The sequence below is a fragment of the Botrytis cinerea genome, chromosome 2 (assembly GCF_000143535.2).
Source record: "Botrytis cinerea B05.10 chromosome 2, complete sequence".
NCBI lineage: Eukaryota > Fungi > Ascomycota > Leotiomycetes > Helotiales > Sclerotiniaceae > Botrytis > Botrytis cinerea.
Genome location: NC_037311.1, coordinates 2,287,880 through 2,305,379, shown reverse-complemented (window position 1 = coordinate 2,305,379; position 17,500 = coordinate 2,287,880). Strand labels below are relative to the sequence as shown.

The 17,500-nt window shown below is 44.5% G+C and overlaps 5 protein-coding genes across 5 annotated transcripts; 4 read left to right on the top strand and 1 right to left on the bottom strand.

The window, feature by feature from the left end:
- The first annotated feature begins 894 nt into the window (after positions 1–894).
- On the top strand, positions 895–3,317 carry BCIN_02g06580 (hypothetical protein). Its single transcript, XM_001550524.2, has 3 exons — positions 895–1,506; positions 1,560–2,790; positions 2,845–3,317. Exons 1-3 carry the CDS (start codon positions 1,320–1,322, stop codon positions 3,143–3,145), a joined length of 1,719 nt encoding a protein of 572 aa, XP_001550574.1. The 5' UTR covers positions 895–1,319; the 3' UTR covers positions 3,146–3,317.
- A 188-nt stretch (positions 3,318–3,505) lies between these two features.
- On the top strand, positions 3,506–5,534 carry Bctan1. The gene is made up of 5 exons (XM_024691459.1): positions 3,506–3,798; positions 4,253–4,411; positions 4,469–4,882; positions 4,992–5,132; positions 5,190–5,534. The coding sequence occupies exons 1-5, from the start codon at positions 3,697–3,699 to the stop codon at positions 5,376–5,378; spliced, it is 1,005 nt and encodes a 334-aa protein (XP_024547230.1). The 5' UTR covers positions 3,506–3,696; the 3' UTR covers positions 5,379–5,534.
- A 1,844-nt stretch (positions 5,535–7,378) lies between these two features.
- On the top strand, positions 7,379–10,242 carry BCIN_02g06560 (hypothetical protein). The gene has a single exon (XM_024691458.1). It carries the CDS (start codon positions 8,904–8,906, stop codon positions 10,179–10,181), a length of 1,278 nt encoding a protein of 425 aa, XP_024547229.1. The 5' UTR covers positions 7,379–8,903; the 3' UTR covers positions 10,182–10,242.
- Positions 10,226–12,405, bottom strand: BCIN_02g06550 (hypothetical protein). The gene is made up of 3 exons (XM_024691457.1): positions 12,061–12,405; positions 11,809–12,008; positions 10,226–11,748 (listed from the first exon to the last, which is right to left on the bottom strand). Exons 1-3 carry the CDS (start codon positions 12,302–12,304, stop codon positions 10,258–10,260), a joined length of 1,935 nt encoding a protein of 644 aa, XP_024547228.1. The 5' UTR covers positions 12,305–12,405; the 3' UTR covers positions 10,226–10,257.
- Positions 12,406–12,563: 158 nt separating this feature from the next.
- On the top strand, positions 12,564–17,414 carry BCIN_02g06540 (hypothetical protein). The gene is made up of 2 exons (XM_001550530.2): positions 12,564–16,719; positions 16,775–17,414. The coding sequence occupies exons 1-2, from the start codon at positions 12,740–12,742 to the stop codon at positions 17,223–17,225; spliced, it is 4,431 nt and encodes a 1,476-aa protein (XP_001550580.2). The 5' UTR covers positions 12,564–12,739; the 3' UTR covers positions 17,226–17,414.
- Positions 17,415–17,500: the final 86 nt, after the last annotated feature.

The following is a 17,500-nucleotide window of genomic DNA, read 5'->3' as shown; positions in this document are numbered from 1 at the left end:
GGCTTCCGGAGGCTAGCGGAGCATCAATCAATTGATCAATATTAAACATGCATGGGGTTTCATTAAGGTGTGCCTGTAGGTGAGCTGTAAGCTCGTTTCTCACTCTACCTCCTATTCACCAACGAAGATGTGTGTGGGACCAGAAAAAGGCACAGGAGGTGCCGCTCCCTTCCCATCCACCTGGCCTTTTACGAGGGCCTGGTTAAAGGAGTTCGTTCATACACTGATCATGACGTGAGGCAAACTACAAATTCTAAGCGGTTCCAATATTACTGTTATCTATCCCGTTCGCAGGTCTGTCCTTCAAGAGCATGAGACTGCCGGCACGAAGTAGACAGTCTGCAGCAAGACCAAAAAGCCACGACACCAAGACAATGCATTCTTCAATGCTCGGTATCAAACAAGACAATCATTGTTTATACTTGAACGTTACCTGCAAACATTGCCAAGCTCTTGATTCATCGAGAGAGATTGAGACAGTGAGCTAACCAGCGGCGGAACTTGGGAAATTCTCATGGAACGATCGGTTTTCAGATCAAGGAATGAGATGGCAGGCTGCAGTTGATACCAATAACAGCACACTAAAATCTTTAGTACGAAGCCACTGGAAGCATGCCATCTAGTCCATGATGACCCTCTCGAGCCTCGAGCTATCTATCCACTTTTCTCCTGTACATCGTAATCCAGTTTCCACTCTCATGCAGTCAATACGGCGTCTCATTTGCTCCTCATTTACCACCTAGATGGTCATGCTCTATCACACCAAACCTCTTTCTACATAAACCGGCAAATTGAATTTCTCAACCTCTTTACCATGCACCATGATACTCGTATCTTCCATCAGACCACTTTTCGATAACCTTATTCAATTGCCCGTGAAATCATCCAGCCGTTGAGTTGACGAACAACCTTCGTTATCCGGATCTGAATGTCCTACGAGTAGATCTGTATGGATGAAATAAAGGCGTGGCTTACTTAATAAGCCCACGGCGGAAGTTAAAATCATGCTTTGCAGTTGCAGTTGCAGCTTCAAGTCTCATAAGAGCTCACCAAAACAAAACGTCATTTTTGGTGGGGTGATTTGATGGATGATGGGTGATGTCGGTATCGACGGCAGAAACGGCTGTCCAAAGCCAAAGACAAATCATTATAAAGACTGAGGGGTTTCCTTCCGGTTGCGTATTTAATTTCTGAACTTCATTGCTTGCTCATCTATTTAATATTTCTTCATACACCATTCCACGAGAACAAGTTAAACATTTAAACCGCCGTACATCTCTCAAGGACTACCTCTAATTACCCCGCCAATATCAATCAACATGGTGGATCTCAGGACTGAATCTCTCAAATCCCCAGTGGATCTTGCTGAGTATCTATTCACGAGATTGAAGCAAATCGGAATCGACTCTGTTCACGGCTTGCCAGGAGATTACAATTTGGTTGCTCTTGACTACATTCCTAAGCTTGGATTGAAATGGGTTGGCAACTGCAACGAGTTGAATGCAGGTTAGTTTTCCTCTATTGGCCAATGTTTCATGCCTAACGACAACTTTTTAAAGGATATGCTGCCGATGGCTATGCTCGAGTGAAAGGAATTTCAGCAATCATGACTACCTTCGGTGTGGGAGAGCTCTCGGCGATCAATGCCATCGCCGGTGCGTACTCCGAACGAGTCCCTATTGTCCATATAGTTGGCACCCCTTCAACAATTTCGCAAAAGGATGGCATGCTTTTGCATCATACACTTGGAAACGGAAACTTTAATGTTTTCGCGGATATGTCAAAGGAGATTTCTTGCGCAATGGCCAAAATCAATGATCCACACGAAGCGGCTGCCTTGATCGACCATACGTTACAGCAATGCTGGGTCCATAGTCAGCCGGTATACATTACACTGCCAACAGACATGGTTCAGAAGAAGGTAGAAGGAGAACGATTGAAGACGCCCATTGACTTGTCTCTACCTTCAAATGACCCAGATAAGGAGGATTACGTCGTTGATGTAATTCTCAAGTATTTTGAGGCCGCCAAAAACCCTATCATCCTCGTTGATGCATGTGCTATTAGACACAGGGTCATCCCAGAGGTGCACGGATTAATAGAAAAGACTGGCTTGCCCGTCTTTGTCACTCCAATGGGCAAGGGTGCTGTCGACGAGACCTCCGAAAACTATGGAGGTGTTTACGCTGGAAGTGGTAGTCATCCAGATGTGAAGCACCGAGTCGAGTCTTCGGACCTTATTTTGACGATTGGCGCTATCAAGAGTGACTTCAACACCGCCGGATTTTCGTATAAAACTTCTCAACTTAACACAATTGACTTCCACAGCACAAAAATTGCCGTTCGTTATTCTGAATACCCAGGCGTTCATATGCGCGGAGTTTTGCAGAAGATTATCAAGAAGGTTGACCTTCGAAAGCTCTCTGCCGTTCCAGGGCCCAAAATGGAAAACAAGGTTACCGCAAACGAGGATAGCTCAGAAACCATCACCCAAGCATGGTTTTGGCCTAGGGCTGGCGAGTTCTTGAAGGAGAACGATATTGTCATTACCGAGACTGGAACAGCTAATTTCGGCATTTGGGAAACAAAATTTCCAAAGGGAGTTACAGCTCTCAGTCAGGTATTGTGGGGCAGTATTGGGTACTCCGTTGGTGCTTGCCAAGGTGCTGCACTGGCCGCCAGAGACGCTGGAAGTGACAGTAGAACGATCTTGTTTGTTGGTGATGGTAGTTTCCAGCTCACGGCTCAAGAAGTAAGCACAATGATCCGCCTTGGATTGAAACCTATTATGTAAGTTACCTTGGTTCCTCTTTCAACAAATTTTATGGCTAATTATCAATCAAGCTTTGTGATCTGTAATGATGGCTATACCATTGAAAGATTCATTCACGGCATGGAAGAAGAATACAACGATATTGCAACCTGGAACAACAAAGATCTGGTCCCAGCATTCGGTGCCAAAGAAGGCAAATACAAGCTTCACCAGATTAAGACCAAAGACCAAGTCAACGAGCTTTTCACTAACAAAGAGTTCAATTCTGCGGACTGCCTGCAGTTTGTGGAGTTGTATATTCCAAAGGAGGATGCTCCAAGAGCATTGGTTTTGACGGCTGAGGCGAGTGCGAAGAACAACGCAAAGGATTAAATAATATTTTAAGCTTCGAAATTAAAATGATTGGGGCTTTGAGCGCGTATGGATCTGGTATCCGGTTAGGACAATGAAAATAATGAAATAATGAAATTCTTCTCTGCTGCATCCGTTAGAACAAGAAATTGTAATGCTTTGCTTGGTGTGATTCCGTCGAATAAATGCATCAAGGTAACCTTGGGATTGACACATGAGTTCGATATACTGGAGTGAAATCAGGGTACAAGAATATCATGGGAGGTGATCAAATGCAGAAAATTGAAACTTTCAACTTCAAAATCCCAATGCAAATCTTGCTTTTCATCTTCAAAACTCCCACCAATTCACAGTTCATTCCTTACCTTACCCCAATGCGGCGAAGTGGGGTATTTTAGACTACCTGACTAAGCGATATTTTCCATTTTGTTTAGGCGGCGTGATCTTCAACGCCGGACAAGTATTGAAACAACAACAGATTCGCGTCCTCTTCTGATAAATAGTAGAAGTAAGGTGGGATTGGAAGTAAGATCAAGCCGGAGAGTATAATTTGATAGGCGCGAGTTGAGCATATGGCGGATTCAAATAATAAGAGGAAAGAAAGGTCTGGAGGCAGCGGAAGAGATGCGAGAGATGCGAGAGATGGGGATAATAGAGGAGGGAAGAGAGCTAAGGTATGTGGGTTTCCTTTTTAATTCTGAATTCATGGAGGGTTTACTTTTGGGGTGAGCACAAAAGAGAAGCGCATCGAAGCAATTGGATATGGATGTGGATTTGGTGATGGTTTTGCTAGCAGCCGAGAAAGGAACGAGTATTGATTTCGGTTGAAGTCTTCGGCTTGAGAGTGTTAATACTTCGGCGAGGTTGGCTACCAAAGACTTTGTTCCATCAGGTCTACCTCAGAGAATTCTTCAAATTTCGTGATGGCTCCAAGACATGCAGACAAGACCATGGTTTCTGTCTTCATCACCAATGAGTTGTCGCGACATCGTGGAAGAGAGCTTGAACAGGCTGTCAATTTTTCGATTCGGAGTTGCTGTAGAACTTCAAAGTGGCTCTCGGGTTTGACAACCTGTGTTTCAATTTGACTCATTGGTCTCTCATAAATTCCTCTGACTTCTTATGCAGGGTGGTTCAAATGGCAAATGGCAAACTCCACACCAGCAAACTAAAATGGCCTCTAAGAGCGGTGGAAAGATAGAACCAGGCGACCAAGGTATTTGGGCAACGTGCGTGAAGGGCAAAGAAGGAAAGGCGACAGAGGAGCTGAGGAGTCTGCTCGAGGAGGTTAGTTATCAGGTCTCAGCCCCAGACTTCAACCGGTTTATGCTAAATTGCGATTAGTCTGCTGAGAAGTACTATGGTATTTCCGTGAAGTCAAGCAATGAAAAGGGTGATGAGGAAGACGAAGATGCTACCGAATCAGTTGATGATATTGAAGCATCCATCCGAAAAGAAGTTGCAGCGCACAAAGATCCTGCAGAGAAGCTTTTCTCAGCGATTTACCTCGATATTCAATGCGTGCTGTTCTTCAAAACACGGTCGCCAATAGACCCGGCCGATCTCGTCCACAGGATGTGTGAAGATGCAGCATCGGGTGGGGTGAGAAAATTGAGGTTTGTAAATCGTCTAACACCAATGTCAATCATTGGAAAAGCAACGGAAAAAGGTATTGAAGAAGTCGGACAAGCCGTGCTAGGTGCTCATTTCCGACTTGCTGGAGGAGCTGCAAAATCAGAAGAGATTGCTGCATACTCGGTACGTCTTCCTATTTTGCGTATAGTGCTGCTACGACATTGAAGTTCTAGCCTCAAAGTTTGATTGGATTGTTTGAGGTTTGGCCGAACAGTCATTAACTGCATTACAGTATGCTATTCGACCCACGATACGCAACCACAGCACATTAAAGCGGGATGCCGTGATTAAACAGGTCGCATCTCTGGTGGATGGCAATCATAAAGTCAACCTCACTAAGCCAGACAAAGTGATAATAATCGAGATTTACCAGGTAACGAATGCAAAACCCACAAATGCAGAGATCAACATGCTAACTTGCATTGGCTAGACTATCTGTGGTATGAGTGTCGTTGGAGATGACTGGGAAAAGCTTAAGCGCTATAACCTTTACGAGCTCCAGTCACCTTCAACGAGCTTGAAATCTGGGGGACTAGCAGATACCAAACCAAAAGCTACGCCCGAAAGCGTAATTACAGACGAGACTCGGGCTCTACCCGAGGACTCAAACGGCAGTTAATTGTTTTAGATTACTAGCATCACCTTGTATCACCTATACCAGTTACCCTTTTCCAGAGATGAGATGTGCAAATGTTCCTTGTGACGCAAAGGATACGATATACCAAAATCGGTTATTTGAATACTTGCGCATATTTCAAACCAATCGATCTACACAGGCGCTTAGATCAGCTTACCTTACTCATAAAACATATCATATCATTTCATGTCATGCCGCATTCAAGTTCCTCAACAAACCCGTACCCAAAATCCCACCCTTCCGTTGCAGGGGATAAGGGTGCATATCCGGCTTCTAGGGCTTCTTGGGACACAAGTTTGACCGCTACATTTACAGCTTCTCAAGACTTTGATCCATGTGAATGCAGATATTACCCTTGAAGCCTAGAAGAGTGAAAAAAAAACGTGGACTGTGGGGAATTTTTTTATCTGGTAAATTGATATCCATGATCTTGATCAAAAGTTGCTCTGTATTCTTCCAGATCACCGACATACTTCAAGCGTCACTCCCTACTGCATGTGCATAATGCATATTACAATACAAGTATATGTCAAGTCTATACTAGTGATCACAATCTTGCATTATCTAACATGTCACTTTGACCCAGCTGAGCTGAATTCTCGCACCCGCATATAATACAACGATACCTTATCTACAACTAGAACTCTTTGTGCGATGATGATATGCAGGAGGCTTGAAACTAAATGTACCTTTCCATCTCTAATGACACAAACCAAAGACATGTGAATTGTTTTGCAAAATTTCCCAAAACTTTAGAAGTGTTTGTACTAATAAACACGCATACATGGTGTATGCAGCCTCGTTACAGGGCGCTCCATCGGGGTTACATGGTTTCGCACTCGGGCCAGTATTGAAATGGGAGCGGCTAACCTGATCGGCTGAAATTAAACGAGGGTGGAACTGATTGATCCGACGACTTTTTTGGGAGGAGAACGGTGAATTTAGTTAGTTATTAGTATTTGGGATTGGCATTTGGTATTTGTTACTAATTTGTTAGTGGTCTGGGAAGGTTGAGATGATTATGCGTATGGATGGATGGATGGATGGGTGGATGGGTGGATGGATGGGAGTAGGATGAGACGAATACTCGAACATCAGACGAAGATACCTGGGGCTCCTCCAACAAAGTGGTGGCTTTCTACCTTCTCAGCATACATCATACTCCGTTTGAAAGTAGCGACCTGGGTATATCAGCAGATTCATACAGGTTACAATTCTCTCGTAAATCAACGTGTACTTGTTTTTCCAGTGCCACACGTTTTTAATATATTCTCCCTTCTCGTCGGAACAGATGATTGGAGGTGGAGTGCTGAGACGATGCGTACTATGCGTCCAGATTTCAACACGGAAAGATCTGTTTCTAGTGTTGGAACTCATACCCACTTCAGCTCCATTGAATGATTTCGTTGTCATGAGATTTTTTCTCTTCTCCAATTTCCTTCGCCGATCCCCCATTTCGTTCCTGTGCTGTATGTATCATGTGCTCGAGTGCAGCACTCAGAACTGTCGGGATTTCAGATTTATGCGTTCGATGCATGAGTCCGTATTGAAAACGTCTCAACGCTTTTACAGCATCACTCAGTGCTGTGTATGTAGTGTGTAGGTGTGTGTGTATGTGTATGTGTATGTGTATATATATGTATGTGCATGAGTAGCTGATGTAACTCGCAATCGCTCTCGTAATCCATATAAAGTTGATATCAAGTTGGTGGACAGGTAAGAGATATGCATGGACGGGGATGAACGAGCAAATAATCCCATACAACGAGACAACCAGACAACCTACACCTTCCCGATGTAAAAATTCGCTTATTTCCGACCAATCGTAGAATTTAAATCGAGCCTCCCCCCCTTGTCTACACAACACAACCCAAGGGAAAGGGATGGATTGTCATGGATAGTGTGGATGTACCTGTTGATGTTACCTTGGGTTTAACGTACCCCCACCAATCTAATCAATCCAAATTCCACTTCCACTTCCAGCCACTACACTTACCATCACAAATACCAATCAATACTGATCAGTATCAATCACTCAAGAAAAATACGAAGTCTAATCCGTTCTTGTATGTAGTTCGATAGACGCATTCCTTCGTTCATGTCCGAACCGCATTCACAATCTTTGCGTCTGCATCTACATCTACATCTACATCTACATCTGCATCTACAGCCATCGGTATCTTCTTGCATCAATGCCAATGTCTCGGGGACCAAAGTTTTCAACATCGACATTATCTCGACTCTCGACAATCCCGTAATTGGATCGATGATAATACATAGACCGGGATGCTGAAGATCCCGTTACCCATTATGATCTAGTCCTTGAAATTTTACCTACATCGAACACCCCGTACCTGAAGTCTCCACATCTTGCCAACCAAGCTTCCAAGTTCCAACACTAGATGCAATTATTATTCCATGGCGGGAGCTATCTAATAAAAGACCTCCTATACACGCCTCAAGCGCACTCCACCACTTTTCTAGATTTGATTTCATCTTGTCACCATACATGAATGATTCTCAAAGATTGCCTTTCTCGTACAAGTCCCATGTCCCGGAAGAGTTCTCCCCCAATATTCCAGATTCCAGATTCCAGAATCGTTCAAGAACAAGCCTTGATCTCACCTCCAATCGACTGTCTAAACCCTTTTCGTCCAATCTCCGCTTCTCGTTAGGAAAAGCGACATCTATCTTTTCGCTTCGAGAATTACTTTATATCTACTTCTTCTTCGATAGACCTACAAAGTACTAGCTATACAACAACAAAATAGATACCCGATACAGCTCAAGTCCATCAAACATCCACAATTATCCACAATCGATCCTGTCGCCGACAAATTTCCAAGAACTTTGTGATTTGTTTCACTTGCCCATTTCAAAGAATTATCCATTATTAGGAAATCACCCAATTCACGTTTTCTTACCCGTAGAACATACTTCAGGGTTCTCAAGGAGGTGGATGCCTTGCATCTCTTCGCAGACACCAATATTTTGTTGAGTACCACCTCAAGGCATCCAATGCCCAAACACCAGAGAGCACGAGCATTACTTTTACAACTGCACATCAATACTTCGATGCAGAACAATATTTCTACCTAATCACATAATTTGGGTGTTGTGCCTCCCTTCCACCGCCGATCTTCCAAAGATCTAATTTCCAGTATTGTGGAGCTCAAAGGAGTCAGTTGCTACGGACTTCGTCACTACAATTAGACCAATCGAAACACACTGTAAGCGAGTTGACGAGACCAGAGTGCCGCCAAATATTCCTGGCCAACCTTATATCATATAATCTTAAGGCAGAATCCCGGCAAGGCTATTATCCGAGTCAGTAAGCAGCCGAGAACAGCTACTGCCAGACCACAGAAACACGGCATACATATCATATCCCTATCAATTTGGTCACTCTCGTCCTCAGGTTGATCAAACCCACTGACTCCACTTTATCTCAAAACCATACATATCCACATCTCACCCTCATATCTGAATACCACCTCACTGCTCATAATGGCTTCGTACAAGACAGCCGTCCCTGGCAAGTCCTTCAAGACGTCGCTTATGTACTCGGTCCCAGTACGACGTCTTAAGGAGATACTTAGCCATGTGGTACCGGATATGAAATTAGAAAGTGTCGAAGAATTACCCTCTACCCACCTACCCAGACTATATACTCTCAACATGTCGAATGATAACAAGCTTCTCCTATCCTTTGCGCCCAGTTTAGCTGTTCGTCTCTTGAGACACGAGACCACGCTTCAGTACTCTGAAGCAACCCTCGTACATTTCCTCGATACGTCCAGCCAAAAATCCAAAGGCGTAAATACCAATGGTATAGCAGATGTAGAAAATGATTTAGCATCCATCAAACTAGAGGACGTGATACCGAAAATGCTCAAGCATTCATCCAATAACCGAGAGATGGCATTACCATACACAATCTTCGAACCGACAGCCGGAAAAACACTTTCTGCACTCTCAGTATACCTCAGTCTATCCGACCGGCGCCTCATCGACAAACAAGTCGGATCTCTAACTCGAAGCTTAGCTTCCCTCACATCACCCAACAGCACATTCGGTACAGCAGCTCGAGTCCTCCCAGACCCCTTCAAACAATCGCGCCCTTCAGCCCCTTTAGGCTCGGGGTCCACAACTTGGTCAGAAGCTTTCAATACCCTACTTGAATCAATTTTGCGCGATGGAGAAGATATGGCCGTCTTGCTTCCATACGATGTAGTGCGATCACACTACCAACGTCTATCTTGGCGCATGGACGCTGTCAAACTTCCTAGATTGGTACTACTAGATCTAGGTGAACGGAACGTAATGATCGAGAACGGAATCAAGGAAGGCAGTTCGCACATCCCGACTGAAAGTCTCAAACTAACAGGACTACGAAACTGGAGTCAAGGTATCTTTGGAGACCCATTACTCTCAAATGTTTTCGAAAATCCCAGTGAAGGTTTCATGGAAGGCTGGAAGGCAGGTGATGAAGATGATCTCATCGAAGACACAGGGAATGCAGAAGTACGATTGTTGCTCTACCGCTGCTACAGAGCTGTACTGGGAATAGTGACAGAATACTACCGACCCCAAAGCGACAGCAGTAGACGCGAGTTAGAAAACCGGAGGAATTTAACCGCTGCGTTATCAGAATTGGAAAGAGTGGATGTTGCAGTCAATGATATGCTCAAGAGAGCGCGAAGCTTGAGTTCGTCTGTAGCCCCGGAGGCTGAGAGTTCCAAGAGGCAAAAAATTGGTATCGAGGATTTGGTAGATGAAAATTGAGGCATACCAGCGATTTTTTGATGTAATTAGCGATACCCAAACAATAGTCAAATATCTTATAATTCTTGTTCAGTCTTTATTCAGGTCTCTTTCCACGACTTCTTCCTTCATCATCTTCGTCGCGAGGTAGTTTCAAACCCATCATACCTAGTAGATTGCCCCCGGGCCCAGCCATGCCTCCTTGACTTTTGAAACTTTCTAATAGGTTTTTCGCCAGATTAAAATCGATGTCCAATTCCTCATCGCTTTCTTCATCTGCCTCCTCCTCCTCATCTAGTTCTGCTCGTTGCTTATCCTTTCCAGTGCCCATTCCATTTCCAGAGAGGGTAGCAACTTTGCTTGGGGTGGGACCTAAATTGAGCGCCCCAGCCTCGTTCAATTCTGCTTCCATCCTCTTCATCACTTTTTGTATCTCCTCCATTTCATCACTCTCTTCATTCTCATCATCACTATCAATTTCTTCAACCCTGCGGGAAATTCCTAAGTTGGATTGAGATGCAGGCTCATCTGTGTCATCCGTTGGCATACCCATCATCTCTCTCATCATCTTTGCAAATTCCACTTCATCAAAGCTAACATCTTTATCCTCCTCGCTGTCTTCATCATCATCATCATCGTCGTCGTCGTCGTCGTCTTCGTCGTCATCGACATCCATCTCGTCCATTTCAGCACCGTCGGGACCGGCATCATCATCGTTTAGGAAAGCTTCGAAACGTTCCACCATTTTCTTTAAATCAGCTTCAGTCTTTGCATCGCCAAATCCGGACGGGGGGTCCGGTCCAAAAGCTCCAGGTATCCCAGCCGACTTCTTGTCCTTATTCTTTCCATCTAACTCTCTCTCAAAGTCCTCGAAATTGATATCAAGCCACTTCTCATCATCCTCTCTCATATTGTCCTTCCAAGTAAGAATTTTATCGTCGCTAGGAAGATTGGAAGCATCTTCCTCGAGATCCTCTAGAAGTATATTAATCTCTCTAACGGATCGATGATCTCTATTCTTCGGATCTGTAACTAGCATTTCAAATCCTGAGGTAACTTTCATTCCCATTTCTAATCTTGTAAATTTGTCCAATTCTGCGTCGTTCTTTGGCGGTGTTAGAATATCCTTCCATGCAATGGGTGCAGAAAATTGTTGCGACTTCAGTTGTGCATAGAGAACTTTTGTAAATCGGGTTGAGACGGCGACTAAATCCTCTGGAGGGAACGCAAGTTTAGACGAGGAGGTTTGAAGAGGCTTGAGTGCAATTGGATCTCGAAGATAAAATGCTTCGACTGCCGGGGCTATAGCGGTTGGGCAAAGATGTAGTATGTAAGCAACTTTCCGTGGTATTGTGATGCGAGCATGGTGAAGGGATGCTGCAATTTGGGCCGGATAGTTTCGCAAACGATAAAATGCCTCTTCTTCGATCATGGGTGAGTGTATGAGTATTTCTGGGGTTAAAGATATGGTTTTGTGGGCTTCTTCTAAGGTAAGTGATCGAGATATTGGGGCAGTTGGGTTTTTGATCGAGGAATCAGTGATTGCACGCAATGGTATAATGTGAAGAGCGTTATTATGAATCCATACCTGCAAGACGTCAGAACTCATTCTTTTATTCCTTACTTCATGTTGGACGAGAAAACCTACCCTGTTATCTGCAATCTCAGGATTCAACCATCTTGGTAGAGCATTTGCAGCTTCAATCAGTAGAAACTCGCCATCGGAGTCCACAACTTTGATCCATAATGTAGGAAATCGAATGCTCAATTCTTTAAGTATATACACAATAAGCCATTCGTCTTCGACCGAATCTCCATAATTTGTAATCCCGTCAAGGTACATTGAACCTGCTGAATCGTCAATCATTTGACGCATGACAATACACTGTGGATATCATACCTTTCTCATTCTTAATTTCCACCCTAAAGCCATCCCGTTGCCATATATAATCTTTAGTAAGATCCTTCAAAAGCTTCAAAGACTCTTTCCGCACATCCTCTAACTTGCTAAGTAAATCCTTTTGTGATTTTAGCTTGGAGTCAATGATGTAAAGTGAGTATTCCACACAATCATCGGGAAGTCTTTTAGGAAATCCATTGAAACCTTCATCAAACCCCTTGAAACCATCATCGAGTCCATCCATGTTAGCAATATTCGTAATTATAGAGGCATCGATATTTCAAAAGCAGATGGTGTTGACGAGAGACTTTCCAAGTTTGATGAGGCTGAACATTCGGTTTGATCGTTGAGTATCATTGGCACAAAAAAAGAGCCGTGCGATATGTTTGTTTTGGCAACCCCGGCGCTAACCTGTATCGGAAAGAACGTAAACAATCGAGACAATCGCGTATCTACCTATTGATATCATTTCAGAAAACTTCAATTCTTCCAATTCTTCCAACGCGTCCCCAAAAACCACAATTTCGGTTTATTTTTGTACAATTCCACTTTGACTAAAGATATTACCTTTGATTTGGGGTCAATCGCTATGGTCGCTATTCTTGCATCTTTTTTACAGTAAATCATAAAGGCTTTTCTTACATTAATTTGAGCTTCAAAGCTCACAGCAATTTTCATAATGGTGCAAGCTGGGATAGCAGGGCTTGATACACCACGAACGGCCCTTGGAGATGCTACTTATCTAGGTAGTCATGCCCTTGATTTCGATATTTCACAAGAACAGTCTTTCCAGTCGCCGTCGAAAGACAACAACCTAGTTTCGCAAATGCAAAATGGCCGCCGCGGTGTCAACATTCGCACTCCCAGAAGCCGCACTACCCTTGGAGACAGACGAAACTTGCCAGCGGGCCTTGGGGGGGGAGAGTTCACACCTCTATTAAAGAATGCGACGATGAATAGCGCTCGTCGAAATAACAAAGAGAACGTTCAGGCAACACCAGCATTTCTTCGGGCGGGTGGATTGGACAAAATTCAGGAAGGTTTCAGTCCATTGCCCGCAGGATCAGCATACGGGGACGATTCAACCAGATCAGGATCTTTTATGGCTGGTACTCCAATGCCGCACATCGACAGCAGTACAGCCTCGACACCCGCGGCTTTACTGCCCCGGCGAAACGAGGGGCCTGGGGTTCTACAAGATGGAAACCAGTTGTCACTACGCGAGCAAGAAAACGTCATTGACAGAATTGAGAAGGAAAACTTCGGACTAAAACTTAAGATCCATTTTTTGGAAGAGGCCTTGAGAAAGGCAGGGCCGGGATTCAGTGAAGCTGCATTAAAAGAAAACACTGAGCTCAAGGTTGACAAAGTTACCATGCAAAGGGAGTTGCAAAAATTCCGAAAGACATTGACTGCTGCCGAAAAGGATGTCGAACAATATCGACAACAGATCATGGACATGCAGGAGAAATTCAAGAGGAGGCATGTGAGTGCCGGACAACAGGAAGAACTTGATAATCTGCGTCAAGTTTTGGAAGAGAAGGAAGATGAACTGAACCGAGTGCGAAGCCAGGAAGACAAGTACGCCGATATGGAGAACAAAATCGACGATTTGGAAGCAGAACTACGCGAAAAGGACCGGCTCATTAACGACAGGGAAGATGAAGTTGACAATTTGAAGGATGATGTTCAGAAACATGTTGGAACTATTTCTACCTTAGAGACAGCCCTGAAGAAATCGCAACGTCGAGCGATAGAGTTGGAAGAGAAAGCACAGGGACAATCTAACGAAGAGCTCAAAGAGGCCGAGTCATTGATTAAGGAATTAGAGCGTGATGTAGAACGCCTAGGAATGGAAGTCGAAGAAGCCAAGGAGGATCATCAAGAAGCCATTCGAGAAAAAGAGCGTGCTGAAGCCAATCTAGAAGAACTTCAAGATGAGCTGGCCAACAAATCTATCACAACTAAAGGCTTGAGTCGCCAAATTGAGGAGAAGGCCAACCGTTTACAAGATGAACTAGAGGATCTTCGGGAACGACACCAAAACTTGGAACAACAGCATGCCGAAAAAACACGTGAAGTCAAAAAATGGCAAGAGAAACTAGAGAGCCTGAAACGTGACAGTGAAGCGAAGGAACAGAGTCTTCATGATCAAATTGAGATGGTTGAAAATGACTTGGATCAAACTATTAGTGAGCGAAAAGCTTTAGCTACTAGACTAGAAAGCCTGCAAGGATTACAGAGAGATTTCCAACAGAGGAATGATGAGAAGAATCTCCTCCAGGGCCGGCATGACGCTCTGACGGCTGAATCTGCTAGTCTACAAGCAGACTTGGCTCAGGCTAAAGCTTTAATCGAGGATCTCCAAGATAAATTAACACATGAGAAGTCTTTGGCACTGGGTAACGAACGTGACGTGCGGGACGAATACACGAAAGAGATCGAACGCCTTGGCAATGAAGTTGAGGACCTCAAAGCAGAAATCCGAGAGAAAGAACGCCTGTACGATGACGATATTGAGAACTGGGAGACCGAGAAACGCAATCTTGAAACCCAGCGAGCCCGTGCCGAAGAGCAGGCGGTAAGTCTTCAGAAAACTATCGATCGACTTCAACAAACCGAAGGTTCCTTATCTGGGAGAGAATCGAAACTTCGAGAGGCTATGCGCAGCGAGAAAGAGAGGCACGAGAGTCAGGAAGCTCTTCTTACACGCCAAATCAACGAGTTGAACGAAGATGTTCAAGCTCGTCGCAAAGCATTGGAAGAGTCAAGATCCGAACTGGCTAGTGTTCGCGAAGAACTTAGACTCAGTCAGCGTGAGCAAAGATCATTGTCTGAAAAGATCGAGGGCTTAGAAGATGAAGTTGAGATTCTGCAAACCAGTCTTGACGAGGAAAGCGATCAAGCCAACCAAGATATTAGTGCTGCCAGACACGAATCTGACAGTCTTCGAAGACAGTTACAGACTCTTAAGCAAGATCTTGCTAAAGCAGAAGCCGCAGCCACTAGCGCAAAAGCAGAACTGGAGGTATTCCATAGCGACTTCCAAGCTGATCAAGGATCGAAAGAAGGTTTAAACAAGCTGTTGCAGAATCACGAGGCCCAGCTGTCAAAGGTGCGATTGGAGAAACAGAACTTGCAAGACCAAATTGGCAAAGTCAACCTCGAACTCCACTCTCTTCGATCATCAAATGCTGAACTCAAGGCCGAGAAAGACGAGATTTCTAGCCAACTGAGGGCGTTGAAGCAACAAGAAGATGAAACATTCCGTCTCGAAGAGGAGAGAGTTGAGCTTCGAACGGCCAAGATGAAGCTTGATAACGAAGTTCGCCGACTTCGTGAGGACCACAAAGTTGCAGTGGCAGAGCAAAAAGCCATCGAGAAGGAACTGAACGAAGAAATTGAGAGAGCCAGTACCGAAGAAGCTCGTCTCAATGCCGAGATTCAGGACCTACATCGTATACTCCGCGGCTCATCCGAAAAGCGAGAGTTAGCTACAGCCAGGAAAACCATTAGCAAGCTAGAGGAGCGAATCCTGGAATTGGCAAGTCAGCCAGCATCGGGTGATCAGCATAACGAGAATTCTCACGAATTATCTGAAATCAAACAGGATCTCACCGCGTTGCGTCAAAAGGAGAATGAATACATCCAGCGTGAGACCGCCCACAAGGATAAGGTTAAGGGCCTCAAACGGCAAATTGCTGAGCTTGAACGTAAGATTCACGAGACTGATATGGCACGTTTTAACGTCGCCTCTTCTCCGGCTTCAGTTGGTGGCTCTACTCACAAGGAAATCGGTTTACTTCGTCATCAACTTTCAGAAGCACATCAGTCTCTCAAAGATCTTCGTTCCCGAATGAAGGAGTCAGAAAGAGAAGCAGCACGAAAAATCAACGCCTTGAACATCAACTTCCAACATCAAGAACAAAGTTGGGAAGCCGAGAAAGACCAATTGGAGCGTCAATTGGATGAACTACGCCTCACCAAAGATGAGCTCTCAACCAGGAATGCCTCTTTTGAGACAGCTATCAATAGACTCAGTGACAAAATTGATCGTCTTCAGAAAGCTCTTATGGCTGAACGTGCGAATAGTGGAGAAAATCACACCATTGCTCTTGAGCGCAGAGATCTCCATGAAATGCTTCAGGAAGCTCAAATTCAACGTGAATCTTTACAACTTCTTATCAAGGATCGTGAAACTGCAATCCAAAGTGTAAGTGCCAAGGAAGTTGAGCTTCGCAGCAGTCTCCGCCGGGTCCGTGATGAACGTAACCGAGAACGTGCCAGGGCTCTTAGCTCCAAAGAACAGTTGGAGCTTCTCGAGGAGGAATACGTCAAGTCGAAAGAAGACTACATCAAAGCGAAGAGTGAGTGGGAAGCCGAAAAGCGCACTCTTAGTAGCGGTGTTAGATTCCCAAATATGTCGATTTCATATACCGAAGACGAAATCCAAGCATTGAAGAAGGACAGAGACGAACTACAGAAGCGATTTTCGAAAGAAATTGAAAAGAGAGACGATAAGCACGGAAAGGAATTGAAGGGCCTGTGCATGCAAATCGAATGGATGAAAGCCCGATGTGCTCGAGAAGAAAGCAAGCGCGCCGATTTGGCATACGCGAAGAAATATCTAACCGCCAAAATCAACATGTATGATGCATGGTAAGTTCCCCCTTTTCAAGTCCGCTTGATACTACATTAACTAACATCCCACCAGCAACAAAGCCGATCTCCGCCTCCTTCGTCAAACAAGCTTAATACCCGAACCAGCTCCCGCGCCTAAACCTAAAGCCACGATCCGCACCGTAGCTTTCTTAATCATAGCCGGTCTCCGGATGCGCAAAGGCGCAGAAGCATGGGATCAGAATAAGAAAATCCACCAGAAGATTCTCGGGAAATTAGAGGTCATGAGAGCTAATCGAGCAAAGAGAATTTCGTCTCAGGAAAATGCAACAAGAGAAGAAACTCCAGCTCTATTATCAACAAGAAAAGAAGGCTCTGGGTCACGCTCCGCATCTCGTGCTGGATCCAGAAATGTATCGCGGAATGGATCACCCGTTAAGGCAAATCAAGCACAGACGATCGTCAATCCGGCTTTCAGTGTCGCGAGGAAGAGTAGTCTAAAGAGTGCCGTGAGGGACATCTTGAATGAGGGGATTAGGGATTAAGTGGAGGGATTATAGTAATGTTTGGGTACTCTTTTGTTTTTCGGTCCCTAGCTCAGGCGTTCTTTCAAACTTATTTTCCCCTCAAAATTCCTTTGTCGAGTAATGAAATTTGTCAGTGTTAGGATAGCGGGAGTATAAATGCAGAAATTATTACACGCAATATGCATTGGAATTGTACTGGGTTGGGTATGGGAAGGTCGAGTTAGCAAAACACTTATTGTATCTTTTGGAGTTGAGGTTGGATCAATTCGAGATCATAGTTATGTCTCACGGTA

What these genes read in the sequence shown, in the direction of transcription:
- BCIN_02g06560 (XM_024691458.1), top strand. Translation starts at nt 8,904, where the DNA reads ATGGCTTCGTACAAGACAGCCGTCCCTGGCAAGTCCTTCAAGACGTCG.
- Bctan1 (XM_024691459.1), top strand. Translation starts at nt 3,697, where the DNA reads ATGGCGGATTCAAATAATAAGAGGAAAGAAAGGTCTGGAGGCAGCGGA. An exon ending in GAGGAGGGAAGAGAGCTAAG is followed by an intron (nt 3,799 to 4,252) that starts GTATGTGGGTTT and finishes CTTCTTATGCAG; the next exon opens with GGTGGTTCAAATGGCAAATG. An exon ending in TGAGGAGTCTGCTCGAGGAG is followed by an intron (nt 4,412 to 4,468) that starts GTTAGTTATCAG and finishes AATTGCGATTAG; the next exon opens with TCTGCTGAGAAGTACTATGG.
- BCIN_02g06550 (XM_024691457.1), bottom strand. Translation starts at nt 12,304, where the DNA reads ATGGATGGACTCGATGATGGTTTCAAGGGGTTTGATGAAGGTTTCAAT. An exon ending in GGAAATTAAGAATGAGAAAG is followed by an intron (nt 12,009 to 12,060) that starts GTATGATATCCA and finishes ACGATTCAGCAG; the next exon opens with GTTCAATGTACCTTGACGGG. An exon ending in CTGAGATTGCAGATAACAGG is followed by an intron (nt 11,749 to 11,808) that starts GTAGGTTTTCTC and finishes GACGTCTTGCAG; the next exon opens with GTATGGATTCATAATAACGC.
- BCIN_02g06540 (XM_001550530.2), top strand. Translation starts at nt 12,740, where the DNA reads ATGGTGCAAGCTGGGATAGCAGGGCTTGATACACCACGAACGGCCCTT. An exon ending in ATCAACATGTATGATGCATG is followed by an intron (nt 16,720 to 16,774) that starts GTAAGTTCCCCC and finishes ACATCCCACCAG; the next exon opens with CAACAAAGCCGATCTCCGCC.
- BCIN_02g06580 (XM_001550524.2), top strand. Translation starts at nt 1,320, where the DNA reads ATGGTGGATCTCAGGACTGAATCTCTCAAATCCCCAGTGGATCTTGCT. An exon ending in CTGCAACGAGTTGAATGCAG is followed by an intron (nt 1,507 to 1,559) that starts GTTAGTTTTCCT and finishes AACTTTTTAAAG; the next exon opens with GATATGCTGCCGATGGCTAT. An exon ending in CTTGGATTGAAACCTATTAT is followed by an intron (nt 2,791 to 2,844) that starts GTAAGTTACCTT and finishes TTATCAATCAAG; the next exon opens with CTTTGTGATCTGTAATGATG.